The sequence below is a fragment of the Octopus bimaculoides genome, chromosome 18 (assembly GCF_001194135.2).
Source record: "Octopus bimaculoides isolate UCB-OBI-ISO-001 chromosome 18, ASM119413v2, whole genome shotgun sequence".
Lineage (NCBI taxonomy): Eukaryota > Metazoa > Mollusca > Cephalopoda > Octopoda > Octopodidae > Octopus > Octopus bimaculoides.
In genome coordinates this window covers 39,619,085-39,634,736 of record NC_068998.1, presented here as the reverse complement: position 1 = coordinate 39,634,736, position 15,652 = coordinate 39,619,085, and the positions used below count along the sequence as shown (strand labels likewise).

The window sequence follows — 15,652 nt, the reverse complement described above, 5'->3', positions numbered from 1 at the left end:
CATATATATATATATATATTCATGCATGTGTATATCCATATATATATATATATATATTCATGCATGTGTATATGCATATATATATATATGCATGCATGTGTATATGCATATATATATATGTATGTGTATATGCATATATATATGTATGTGTATATGTATATATGTATGTGCATATGCTTATACATGTATGTATATATATATATATATATATATGTGTGTATTTGTGTATGCATATATATGTATTTGTGTATGCATATATATGTATGTGTATATGCATATATATATATATATATATATATGTATGTATGCATGGGTATATTCATATTTTTATACATATATATTCTTTAAATATATATATGTTTGTGTGTGTATGTGTTTGTGTGTGTATATATGTGTGTGTGTGTGTGTGTGTGTATATATATATATATATATATATGCATGTGTATGTCTTTGTGTACACATATATATTCTAGCATACATATATTTATAATCGTCTGTGTGTGTGTTTGTCTCCATGTGTCATCCACATTGACACCCCTTGTACAGCAATGACATCTGTTCATCATCATCATTTAATGTTCATTTTCCATGCTGGCATGGGTCGGAGAGTGTGACAGGAGTTGGCAAGCCAGAGAACTGTGTCAAGCTCCAGTGTCTGTTTTGGGAATGTTTCCACTGCCGGATACCCTTCTTAATGCCAACCACTTTACACAGTGTACTGGGTGCTTTTTTTTATGTTGCACCAGCACCAGTGAGGTAGCCAAGTATCTCACAAGACAAAAATCCTTCAAACGAGGAGATGTACTTTTGAAGGAGATGGCTTTATGCCAAATGATGAGAGGTTAAATTATGACTGAGAGACAAGTACAAATGTCTTGCTGTAGTGGAAAAATGTGGTTACCCTGGTTGGAAAAGAAATCAGATGGTGGTGAAGATATGTCAGGGTATGCCCTCAAGTTACAGAAAGGTGAATATACAAGAAGTGATACAGATTGAAGAGAATGAGGTGGGAGAGTGTAAGAGAGTAGCAAATGGATAGAGATGCATTAAAGAGGAATAGAGGTGTGGTCAGTTGAGAATATGAGTTGGAGGGGAAAGTAAATAAGTAAAATCCCTAGCTGGAAACCACAGGGTGGGGGCTGTTCTCTCAACCAATATGCTACTCTGGATGCCACTGAATGATGTACTTTGATGATGTTGCTAGTCTTAGCATGCTTGAGATCAAGGCACTGCAATCTCAGGTCTTCCTCAGTTTGTTTCACCCATGTTTTCTTTGGTACACTGCATTGGATTCTCCAATGTGTGGGTAGCTGCCACTGTAAAAGTAGGTGTGGTAGTCTTCTTGTGCTCATCCTGTAGATGTGGCCAAACTACTGTAGCCTGCACTGCCAGTCTTGGTTGTCAATGCTTGAGTGCTGTTGGCATTGTTTTCAGATGCTGTTGTTTGAGATCACCTTGGCAGTCCTCACCATCACTGGAACAATCAAAACACACATCATCTCTGCTTAAGCACTGACTGAGGCTAGCTCAGACCCCACTAAAGATGACTTCTATGATCAGCTGCAACATGTGCTGGACTTGATCCCACAAATGCAGGGCAAGGTGGAGAAAGTAGGAGCAAGTCATGGTGTCTCCTATAGAACAAAAATCCCTCAGGTTGGCCTCTTAACATGCATAAACATGTGGAATGAAATGCATTACTTGAAAACAAGTAAGGTTAAGCGTCAGAAAGAGCATTGAGCCATAGAATAAATACTATTATCTCAAGAAGTTTTGTCCTATTATGCCAATATAAGAAAAGCAAACCTAAGAAAGATGATGATAATAATAATAACTGTGATGATAGTGCCTCTAGGACAACATTCTTCAGTGTATCCTTCCTTGTATAAGACAGAAGACTCTGATTTGAGGGAAATTTGGATGCTATTTCTAGCAGCTTGTGTGACACTGTTGAAGTTCTTTTGTTGGCTTGACCTTTCTTGATACCAACCTGCATGAAACTGCCCTTGGTTATATGATACAAACTTCATCTTTTAAAGTGATTTAAATTAAAACCTTCCATCAAAATTTCGTGTTAATTTATGCGCTAGACACAAACTTAATTATCTCAAAGTTATTTTACTAAATTGCTTCATTATTTTCATAATTACTTGAAACAAAGATAATGTATTTCAACAGAAATATGATAAAAACGTTAGAAAATTTGTATCTTAAAAGCAAAGATCATCTCAGACGGGTTGGTATCAAAGGGTTGAAGTTATATAAAATAAAACTTCTATCAAAATTTCATGCTAATTTATGTTCCAAACATCAGCTTAATAATGACAGTTATTTCACTAAACTCTTTGTTGATTTCAAAATTAATTGCAAAAAAAAAAAAAAAGGCAGTGTATTTCATTAGAAATATCTTAACAAAAGGTTTAATGTAACACATTATTTTGCTTCGTTGTAATGAAAAATATTGACCATTCCTGCTTCAGAGTTGACAGATAGTTACGGTACAGTAGGTAATGTGATTAAAGTACTTATATGCAAGTCATGTCAATGTCCCTATCAGTGTATATCATGTTTCTAAGGTTGCGAGCTGGCAGAAACATTAGCATGCCGAGCAAAATGCTTAGCGGTATTTCATCTGTGTTTATGTTCTGAGTTCAAATTCTACTGAGGTCGACTTTGCCTTTTATCCTTTTGGGGGTTGATAAATTAAGTACCAGTTGCGTACTGGGGTAGATCTAATCGACTGCCACCCCACCCCCACCCCCCACCCCAATTCCGAGCCTTGTGCCTAGAGTAGAAAAGATTATATTCATGTTTTTAACCCTTTAGTATTCAGATTACTCTGTTAAATGTAATGCTTATTTTTTTCCCATTATTTTGAATTAATCATGCATTATTATCTCACAGCCATGATGTGACAGGTTATTTTTCAGAATTGCATTGTGGAGTAGGCATGAGAGGCCAGATCTAACCAGTTTGAACATAAAACAAATAGAATGTTTGGGCCAGATATGATTAGTTTAAATGCTGAAGGTTTAATAATCTAGCTAGATATGACATATATACTTCAATACAGTCTTTTATTCTTGTATTGGCTTCAGTTGTTGACTCTGCAACCATGCTTGTCACCTACAAGAGTTGAAACAATTATATTGATCGTAATACTTTGTCTTGTTATTTAATAATCCTCAGGATGATAAAAGGGACATAAGGAATCATAAACAAGTGATATCAAGTTTTTTCTTTTGTCCAATGCTTTTGCCATTCTCATTAAAACACACACACACACACACACACACACAATCTCACTGATTAAGGCTGATCATGTGATTGGAGTTACTGTGGCCTGAGCTTACAAAGCCACTGTATTTTGTTGAAGGAAGCAACACATGGTTATTGTCTTCAAAGATAATAATTCACTGAGGCTGATGCCAATATTTTAGAGGCAGTTTCTCTGTGGGTTGTCATGTTTAAGTGACTGAAAATATTGAAAAGTTTTCCAAGATGAACTTCCATTGGTGGTGACATATGCACAGTGTTTTTGATCATTGTTAAAAGAGATGCCTTAGATTTCTTCAGGATGTAGAATTTTTCAGTCAAGCAATGTTTACAGTTTCATACTTCATTACAGTAAAGTATGGATTGACTCTATGAATGATAATCTATGCTATTAAAAGTTGTCAGATTTTGGTCTGAGTTTTAAGATGAATTGTAACAGAGATATGGGATTTTTCTTGTTCCTTGAATGGAAATATTAAAAGGGGTCATTGAAGGTGTTCACTGGCAGACCTATAACAATTCCTTTCAGTGCCGTACAGAGATGCTAAAGTTGTTTGATATACAGCTTCTTTAGAGAAGATGGTCTGAGCTGACATGAAGTCAGCTTTTTGGCAGTTACAGATTGATCGATGGAGTGGTGACTGTGTTTGCATGGTGGGGGAAGTGTGTTTGCTATTGATATGTTTGCCATATTTGGTTGTGTGTGTGTTGTGATGGTTGTTTAACCCCAGATCAAATCTTAACTAGTAGTTTTATGATCAAAGGTATCCCATTCATGGTTATCCCATCCATGGTTATCCCATCCATGGTTATCCCATCCATGGTTATCCCATCCTTCTCTCTATGTATCTAAGCCTATGTTATCAGGTGTGTGTTTGCTTCGGATCTAGTTCAAAACGGGGGCACCAGTATTTTCTTAACGAAACACTTTGAAACTTGGGACACTGGTAGAATGTGTCATATAAAACATCTTTTTCTCTTAGTCTTCTTAAGAAAAATTATTATATTGCAATTTATTTCATGTTAAAGTTGTCGTATTTCTGTAATTTCAACCAATGACTGACGTCCATTCAGCCGAATACATTAAGTGCTGACTACGTAAACAAACGATTCTCAAACGATTCTGGCGGTGATAAAATTATTATTTCCTTGTCAAAAAATGGCTGAAACATATTGGCAGTAGCTAATAAACCTTTCTATTATAGGCACAAGGCCTGGTTTTTGAGGGAAGGAGCAAGTCGGTTAGGGAAAACGAACACACGTGTGTTGCCTCTCTGCAAAATGTCAGAAGTAATGGAGATTAAATACACTTTACACCGCTTAAACTGCCAAAGGAGTAACTGTAAACAGCTGAATACTTGTCAGTGATTGGTTGAAATTATCGAAATAAGACAATTTTTTACATGAAATTAATTCGATAACAAAAATTTTTTTCTGTTCTATAACACAAAATAGATAAGTATACGAAGTTTGAAAGTCTTTCGGTACCAAAAACACTACAAAAAACATAAATGAAAACTGGTGACCCCGTTTTGAACTAGATCCTTTGCTTCTTTTAAGAGTGTAAGTATGAACTGAGGGTTAATAGGCTGCTATTTCAGAGAGGCCAAAATACCACAAGGTATTTAGCAACTTGAAGTTGCTGTAGAAGACATTTGCCCAATGTATCATGTAGTAGGATTGAACCAGTAACTTTGTGGTTGTGAAGCCAACTTCTTAACCACACAACCAAGTCTGTGCTTGATGTGCTCTTGGTGGTTAGTTATATGTAATGGTTGTGTGTGTGTGTGTGTGTGTGTGTGTGTGTGCATGTGTATGCACACTCAAAGTTAGTGGGTGGGTGAATACACATAAAATGGGTGGACAGGCGTTTATATGCAGTGAAAATCAAATCAAGGCAAATTAGTTTTGTCTTTTATTTCCTCTCCTTGTATTTTCAAATGCCTTTCCATAATTTCTGTGTAGCTACTGAAATGAGGGGTTAAGTTGGGGTCACAATTTAGGGGTCAGCTACGCTATTGTCTCCAAATCAAGTGAATCACTTTGGTACATACATATATATGTATATCACGTGTGTGTGTGAGAGAGAGAGAGAGAGAGAGAGTGATCATAAGTATGACAATGTAGAAAAAAAACAATGTTAAATGAGTAAGCTGTATGTTTATGAGAGATAGTGTGTTTGTAGAGGGTGAGTAAGAGAAAAAGAGAGGCAGATAGGGTGAGAGAAAGAGGGAGAGAGAGATGGAAAGTGTGAAGAAGGCAGAGGGGGAAAAACAAGGGTGGGGAGAGAGAGGGGGGAGGTAAGGAAGGAGAGTAGATTGGAGGGAGGCAAAGGAGAGAAACAAAGGGTTTAAGGGCATCCATTAATCTTGTTGTGTCTGTGTGTCCAGGGTCACAAGGTGGGAGAAGCTGGCAGTGTGGTAGAATTTGAACTCAAAGGAAGATGTATTCACAGTCTATACATGTGTATACATACACTCACACATACATAGATGTGTGTGTGTGGGGTGTCAAGAGGAGGGAGCCAAGTGTTTTCAGATATACCCACCCCTATAGTGTAACTCTGTAGGAGCTAACAGTGTCATGGTTACTGAGAAGTGTGGAGGGAGTAAGGAAGGTGTTTTTCTGATTCCTGTTAATTTACTCTACCCCATGGCCTCTGTCCCCCAACTCCTCCATCCATTTGTACATACATCAATCATCAGGTAGTTTTATACAACAATTACAACAACTATTTGTGCACTCTACAACCATCTTTTTTTTCTTTTTTTTTTTCTTTCAAACAGTAGCTTAATGGAATTGGAGGGTTACTCCATCACTCCTTTCCTCTTGGTTATGAAAACAGTCTATATATATAAACATTCTCCCGAAATATGTTGCTCATATTTTTCACATGGAAAATCGGACATAAACAATCCAGTGCAAGCATAGCTATGTAGTTAAGGAGTTTGCTTCCCAACTACAGGGTTTTGGGTTCACTCCCACTAGTAGCCCCTTGAGTTAGTGTCATCTACTACTATAGCCCTATGACTGGATTTGGTAGATGGAAACTGAAAAAAGCCCATAGTGTGTATGTAATATATACATATACATACACACAAACACACATATGAGTGAGTGGACAAATGAAACAAAAGGGCACCCAACTCATTTAATAGGAGTTACATGTATTATTTAAAACAGTTTGATTTGGTTCTATGTGACTTCAAGTTTCACAGGCTTCTAATGGAAGCCAGACTCTTTCAGGTTTTGGATTGCCAAATTCGGCAACACTGTTTTAAATTATAAATATATAGACAATGAGGTGTGTATTACTATCTTCTTGCCTTGACATTATGTGATAGTTGTAAACATGCATTACTGTCATATGAGTGGCATTTTTCATTTTCAATCTTCCATGAAAACATGTCAGGCCATGTGCAAATAGCGTTGGCAGCTGGAAGAGCATCTGACTTTAGAAAGTCTGCCTCAATGAATTCCATGTGACCCATGCAAACATGGAAAACTAGATGTTAATGATGATGACAATGATAATATATATGAAGGTGTATGACTTAATGTTTACAGTGGTGGGCTCACAATCATGTGTTCGATTACTGGACTGAATGTCACATTGAATCTTTGAGCATGGCACTACCTTCCATGTTGCTCCAGTTTATTCAACTGAAAATGAGTACCAGTCAACTGGTGCAGTCGTCTCTCTCTATCTCCCCCTACTCTCTCTCTCTCCAGCCATTACAATCTGAATGTTCTACTGGGTCAAAGGTGAGATAGCTTTTAAGGGTATTTATGTCTGTTTACTACTACTTACACACTTAAAATAGTCACCAAAAGCATGGTACAAGCTACAAAGCCATACTCCTTCATGTGTGACATGCATACTATATCTTTGTCTTTGTCTCTCTCTCTCTCTCTCTCTCTCCCCCCCCCCTTCATATACTCTTACTCTCTCTTTACTCTTTTACTGGTTTCAGTCATTTGACTGTGGCCATGCTGGAGCACCACCTTTAGTCGAACAAATCGACCCCAGGACTTATTCTTTGGAAGCCTAGTACTTATTCTATCGGTCTCTTTTGCCGAACCGCTAAGTTATGGGGACATAAACACACAGCATCGGTTGTCAAGCGATGTTGGGGGGACAAACACAGGCATGCAAACATATGCACACACATACATATATATACATATATACGACGGGCTTCTTTCAGTTTCCGTCTACCAAATCCACTCACAAGGCTTTGGTCGGCCCGAGGCTATAGTAGAAGACACTTGCCCAAGGTGCCATGCAGTGGGACTGAACCCGGAACCATGTGGTTGGTAAGCAAGCTACTTACCACTCCTACACCTATATATATATATACATAGTGTACTGTTCCATGAAGGTAAGATGAACAATAAAGTATTCCATCTGGTGAGAGAGAAATATTATTTGATAAACACAGTATGTGTTTTTATGACCTACTGTTAGTTTCATGTGATGAAAGCAGCTCAGACAGCATTTTTAAACATGCCTGGTGCATTAGTGCAAGCCTCTGAACCCAGAACCGTGTGGTTGGGAAGCAAGCTTCTTACTTCTCACTCACTCCTTACAAAATGTACAGGGTGTGGTGAATATCTTGTCTTAATTACGCAAAAATGAAAATAACACTGACATCTCATTTTAACAAATATATTTACCAAAATTACATGAAAATATCTTGAAATACTAAAGAGTAAATTCATTCAATAAAATCGCCATTGGCTTCAACCACAGCCTCCAGATGACTTTGGAATCTCCTGCAACTCTTCTAGATGGTCTCCTTGTTTAAGTTGATGAATGCTACCATAATCGTTGCCTTCAGGTCATCTTTCCAAGGCAGCACTACCTCTTCCAGGCACTTTATGTAGGCTCCTGTGTTGAGTCTGAGGTTGTGTGGGAAGGTAAATGGAGACATAACGTCACCATCACTAGTGATCACTCTAAACACCATGATGTTGACTGGATGTTAGATTTTTATCATTCTTGGTACATGCATTGTCCTCAGATTGACTCCCAAACAATCTGAAATGTCAGTACTGGAGCTTCCGGTGCAAATGCCAAACAGTACAGCATGTCATTTCCAAATTTCTGGCAGAATGAATTGTGTCGTTGTGCTGTTTTTTTCTCACAGACGGTTCCCAACTGACCTACCATACTGTGTAGTCAACAAAATAAAAAACAAACAATGTGCTTGCGTGAAATTAAAGATATAAAATGGCAACAATTTACCCATCGATCCCTGTATATATAAGTATATATAAATGCAACTATATAATATATACATACACAGTATATTTATGTATATATGAAAATCTGCACAGATAACTACAAGGACATACAGACAGACAGACAGACAGCTACACACACACACATAAATGCTTGTGTATGTGTGTGTGTATGTTTGTATGTGCTAATGTGTATGTGTGTGTAACTATGAATATACAGCAGACATGTCACCTTACCAAAAAGAGCCATTGCACACATACACACACACACTCTCTCTTTCCTTCCCTCTCTTTTTCTCTCTCTCTCTCTCTCTCTCTCTCTCTCTCTCTCTCTCTTTCTCTCTCTGTCTGTCTCTCTCTCTGCTGTTAGATCAATTTAATGAGAAAGTCATTTTGAAACAAATGTTCACACAGAAATAATAAAACTAACAGTTAAGGGAGAGTAAATAACTCTGACAGCTTGTACAAAGCTGGAAATTCATAGGACAGTCGTTTGTGTCACTTTAAATAACACATCTACCTTCACCATTGCGTTATGATAGATGCCACAGCTTGGACTGCTTGTCTGAAAACTGACCTGTTTATGTGTGTGCCATATTTCTATCTCCATAAGCAAAAAGTTGCTCAGTTATTATCCTGTCTACCAATATATAAGACTATATGCGTGTGCATATGTGTGTATGTATATATGAATGTGGTGTATTTGTATGTATGAATATATATATATGTATATATATATATATATCCTTTGAGCTTTTTTGTGGATTAACAATGGTACCAATGGTTTCATGAGGAAAGAATTTCCCCAATTTTCTAGTGATCCACTAAAAAGTGTTAGTTATTGCCTTCATTTTGGATGGGACTGAAACTATTGGTAGCATTGTTAATCCAAAAGTATAGAATTTTTATCCACCAAATATGGTGTTGAGCTTTCATTCTCACTATTTGATATTATTGTGTGTGTGTATGTATGTATGTACACACACACACACACACACACACACACACACACACATCATTGCCATCATTACCATCATCATTGTTTTAACATCCACTTTTCCTTGCTCCCATGGATCAAGAAATTCACGAGGCTTATTTGCTAGAGCTGGATGCCCTCCCTGTCACTTTTCCAAGTAAGGTTGTATTTTCCCCATGGCCAGACATGATTTCAGCAGAATACTGGAAATGAACAACCTCATTTGAACAACAGTGACACTTGTTTACAACCAGCACATGATGCTAAGACACATGTAACTAAACAGCAATATATATATATATATATCTATATATAACAAGATCACATGATCAACCAGACTATCAGATGTTATACATTGCTGGTCACAATGCACTTTGCATCATTTTAGGCAAACAGGTCTGTACATACATACATACATACACACACACATACACACACACATAAATACATACACACACACATACATATACATACAGGTTCATGTATATGTATGATGAGCTTCTTTCAGTTTCTGTCTATCAAATCCACTCATGAAGTTTTAATCAACCTGAAGTTATATAATAAGACACCTGCCCCAGGTGCTGCACTGTGGGACTGAGCACAAACATGCCCATCCAGTGGGAAACTAATACTTTGCTTGAAAACAGGTGAAGATTGGCAACAGGGAGAGCATCAACAAAATGATGATAACATATCTATTTATCATATGCACATTCACTTATCTGTATACAATAGTCTTAATACAGTTGCTGTTTATCACTCACAAGGCATTACTCAACCTACTACAATAACAATGGTGCTGCATAGTAGGACTGAACCTAAAACCATGTGGTTGCAAAGGGAATATCTTAACCAGAAAGTTATGCCTTTGCACCCCCAATACATACATATAGTAGGTGAGTGGTAGAATTGTTAGTGCATTTCGAAAGTAGGTTATATTCTGAGCTCCAATCACACCCAGAGTTACTTTGACTTTTACTTTACTAAAGACAATTAAAGAAATATTTGGCTGGGTAAAGGAAGGTAGTCAACTATAGTACTTTCAAAAGAAGTGACCTAGCATTGTGATAATATAGTGACCGAGAACAATAATAGAATAAAAGAATGCGCGTGCACACACACAGTCATGCACTTACATATGAATGCATTCATGTATTAGTGCAAACACATACATGCATTCATACATGTGTAAGTATATATACAGGATGCATAAGATATTTGAGGACAGATTTATGTTTATAAAAAAAACAGATATATAATAACAGATAACTTTATCAAAAAACGCTATGAGGATAAAAATAAACCTTCTTTTCTATAATGTTATTCAATAAAGCCACCTTCAGCTTCAACAAATGCTTCTATATGAGATCTAAATCATCTACACGCTTGAATCAAGTGGTCCTGGTTCATTCTGGACATTACTCAGACTATGGCCGCTTTCAAAGAATCTTTGGTGTTATGGGCATGTTCATTGACTCTCTCTCAACAACACTCCACATGTAATAGTCCAATGGAGTGAGATCTGGGGAATTAGGAGGTCAAATGTTAGGGATTATGTTGCCGTGAAAATTTTCAGCCATCCATTCCTGTGTTATTAGAGTCATGATGTGTGATAGTGCAGAGTCCTACTGAAACAGTGGCCTTCCATTGCATACAGTGTCTATCCAGGGCTTAACAATTATTTCCAGGACCTCAGTGTAGGTGGCAGAGTTAACTCTAAGGCCTTGTGGAAAGAACTAAGGAGGTATCACATGTCCTCCATTGCTGACAACCCCTGAAACCATGACAGTTGCAGGAAATTTTGTATGTATAACACTTGGAACTTCAGAAGGGTCTGCATATAACCATCTGTCATCTCTTCAGCTAACTTTCTGATCTTGGTCAAAGTTTTTCTCGTTTGAGAAAAACCAAATCAAATCTTCTTTTGCTGGATTTTTCAGTTTGTTTAAGAGTCTTTTAGATCTGATGTAGTGATTTTCTTTTGCTTTTTCTGACAAATTGACCTTTTCTCAACATACAAGACTGATGTACACCAAGACCACATATTTGAGAAGTAAGCTTCTCAATCACACAGCCATACCTGCAGTTTTAACCCTTTAGCATTTAAACCAGTCATATCCAGCCAAAATATTATACCCGTTTTGTGTTCAAACTGGCCAGATCGAGTCTCTCACACTAACGTTACTATATCATTCTATATCATTAGTAACTAATGTTACTATATCATTCTATATCACATTAACGTTACTATATCATACTATATCATTAACAGTTATCTCACCAGAATCTCCAAGCTACAAAATAATGAATGATTAACTCAAAACAATCTAAATAAATGAACATTACTTTCGACAAAATAATGTGAAAGCTAAAGAGTTAATGATGTAAAATGTTATCAACTTCAGTTTGTTACAGCTAATCTTTACCATTGTCTTTGTTTTATTTTCTCATTGCAGTTGGACCTTCATATACGTTCCGTTTTAAGGTGAAATTCTTTTCTTCAGAACCCAATAATCTCCATGAAGAAATTACACGGTCAGTTGCATTTTATTTCTTTATTTGCCCTGATTTAGTTATAATTCTATTAATCATTCTGATATTTAATTCCATGTGGATTTGTTGGTCTTGACCAATGATGAACTTTTTAAGCCCTGTGTGTCAAAATTTTAATTCCTTTAATAATCTTGTTATTGGAGAGTCACATGATGGCTTGTTTACTCTTTTACTCGTTTACTTGTTTCAGTCATTTGACTGCGGCCATGCTGGAGCACCGCCTTTAGTCGAGCAAATCGACCCCGGGGCTTATTCTTTGTAAGCCTAGTACTTATTCTATCAGTCTCTTTTGCCGAACCGCTAAGTGACAGGGACACAAACACACCAGCATTGGTTGTCAAGCAATGCTAGGGGGACAAACACAAACACACACATACACACACACACATATATATATAGATATATACGACGGGCTTCTTTCAGTTTCCGTCTACCAAATCCACTCAAAAGGCTTTGGTCGGCCCGAGGCTATAGTAGAAGACACTTGTCCAAGGTGCCACGCAGTGGGACTGAACCCGGGACCATGTGGTTGGTAAGCAAGCTACTTACCACACAGCCACTCCTGCGCCTATGTTTGTTTAACATTAGTTTTTTTTCCTGCTAGCATTTGTTGGATAATGAGGGAGACTGATTTGAGACAGTATTTTATGGTTAGATGCTCTTCCTATGGCCAAACTTAACTGTTTTACCACTAGTCTTTGAAAGTGCAGAGCAACTTGTCATAGCTTCTTTCCCTGTTTTGATTATATGGTACCAAGCAAAGAATTGGAATATCAACATTTGCACACACACACGCACACACACACTTGCATTGATATATACATATACACATTCATACATATATACAAGGGGATACTGAAAAGTTCCTGGCTTTGGGTAAAAGAAAATACAAGAGGATCAGTTAATTATGATTTCATTCAACATATTCCCCTCTCAGATTTACACACCTATTGCAGTGATCATTCAGGTTTTCTAAGCCCTGTAAAAGAACTCAGAAGATTGGGTCCCCTACCAGGCCTTTCGTGATATCCTTAAAGCCAGGAACTTTTCAGCACACCCCTCGTATATGTAACAAGTTATGGTAGAAGACGCCTATGTATTTTGATTTTAGGTAAACTTAAAGTGGTTGGCATGAGGAAGGGTGTTGAGCCCTAGGAAACAAACCAAAAAAGACACAGTCTTCCAACTCATCAAATCCTCTCTGTCAAATCATCCAACCCACACTAGTATGAAAGACAAAAGTTAAATGATGATGATGATATTCCAAAGAGATTTTTTTTTTCAGTCTATCATGTGTCACCTAAAAAGCTCGCAGTGTGTCACTAACAACACGTATCACAGATTTGCCATCAATGAACTATACCAATTCTATGACCATATACTACTCTAAATATAATTTTCCTGTATCCCATGTCCATATCACTATGATGTACCTCTAGTCTGCTCTTCTTATTCTATAACTACCATCCTATGCTATTACATATCCATACCATCACAACCTACCTCTAATGTAACCACCATCCTCTATCATCACGTGTATATTTAGCTACCATCTACTGTAGCTACTTTCTTTTTTCGTTTAGATGGATGTATGTTTGTAAAATTTTGTTTGCAGACAGACACCTAGACATCACTATCGCCATCATAATAACAACTACCTTTACCTTCACCAAAATCCCCACCATATAACTTCATTATCTCCGTTACATCATTACATATAATGCCACAGTTATCACCACATCATGACAACCACCACTATCACCGTCACTTTGATATAAGCCCGATTATCTAAACCAATTAGATATGGTTATGAAATTGAATTTAATTGGACAACTCCCACCTTGCTCCACCATGTTCTTTCCGATATAATAATATCAACAACAATCACACCACCACTACTACTACTACTACCAGTAACAATAATAATCCTTTCTACTATAGGCAAGAGCAGGTTAGTTGATTCCATCAACCCCAGCACTTGACTGGTACCTATTTTATCAACCTTGAAAGGATGAAATGCAAAGTCGACTTCGACAGAATTTGAACTGTGAATGTAAAGATGGATGCAATGCCACCAATGATACTGGCATGCTAACTAACAATTCTACCAGCTCACCACCTTAACAATAACAATAATAATAATAATTATAATAATCCTTTCTATTATAAGCACAAGACCTGAAATCTTAGGGGAGAGGTGTAATCGATTACATCAACCTCCAGTGCCGTAACTGGTACTTATTTTATCAGCCCCGAAAAGATGAAAGGCAAAGTTGACCTCGGCAGAATTTGAACTCAGAATGTAAAGATGACTGAAATGTTGCTAAGCATTTGACCCAGCATGCTAACGATTCTACCAGCTTGCAGTCTTGCACCTATAATAAATAATAATAACAATAATTAATAACTCAAACCATGAATAATAAAGATAACAATGAAGCTATTTTTCTGTTCTATGCTTCATTCTATGAGCAAGTGTGTGTCACAAACTACAAGATTCATCATATCTCTCCCTCTCTCTCTCTCTCTCTCTCAGTATTATTATTTTAACATATTTTCACCCCTGCTATTTGAATTTTCCCCTTATCAATGTCTTTACGCTTAGCTTCATTCCTCACTCTGTTGAAAGGGAAATATTATATAGGTTAGCACTACCATAGTTGTGATGAGTGAAAGGAGCCGCTTTTATCCATCCACGGAGGTGTAGTAGTGGGTTGTAGTGAATGGAGTGAAGCTAGGGAGGCTCCTTATCTGTACAACAGCAACATTATCAGCAAGGACAACAGCAACAACAACAACAACAACGATTGTATCTGGTGTAATTTAGAAGCTGTAGTATATGAGACATTTCATAATCTGTGCATGTTTGCCAATGTACCTTGTTTGTACAGGTAGATGTTACATTAGGATATGGGATAATGTGTAGGATGAAGAGAAGAAAGAACACTGATTATAGCAATGAACAAATCTAGGTATTTGCATGTAACATCATCATCGTTTTAACGTCCACTTTTCCATGCTTGCAATGAAGCAGATAGAATTTATTGAGGAAAATTTTCCCTGAACAGATGCCTTTGCTGTCACCAATCCTCACCTGTTTCCAAGTAATGTTATATTTCCTCATGGCCAAACAAGTTTTCACAGAATATTGATAATGACTGACACTCATTTACATCTATCACACACCCGTACCTCACTCCCACATGGTCTTAATTCCACATACACACATGCACTCACAACCCCTCACATGTTATACTCCTGCACTCACTCACACATGCATACAACACACACACACACACACATACCTATGCTGAATTATTGAGCAATCTACAGTTACTCTACCCAGATTACAAGTTCAGGTTTATACCTGTAATTATTGGAGCACTGGGGTATGTAACACACTGCCTAAATATTTATATATGGGCAGAATTGTGGTTGTGTGGTCAAAAGCTTGCTTCCCAACCACATGATTCCTGGTTCAGTTCCACTACATAGCACCTTAGGCAAGTGTCTTCTACTATAGCCTCAGGCCAACCAAAGCCTTGTGAGTGGATTTGGTAGACAGGAACTGAACGAAGCCTATCATATATATATATATATATA

At 37.2% G+C, this 15,652-nt stretch overlaps 1 protein-coding gene across 5 annotated transcripts in view; it reads left to right on the top strand.

Annotated features, from left to right (window-relative positions):
• Positions 1-15,652, top strand: part of LOC106884072 (band 4.1-like protein 5) — a 233,425-nt gene that overhangs the window by 126,215 nt on the left and 91,558 nt on the right. For all 5 annotated transcript variants that reach the window (XM_052974297.1, XM_052974296.1, XM_052974295.1 and 2 more), the window contains exon 4: positions 11,953-12,031. In XM_052974297.1, the coding sequence (XP_052830257.1) occupies positions 11,953-12,031 (79 nt within the window). The remainder of the gene's footprint in view (positions 1-11,952; positions 12,032-15,652) is intronic.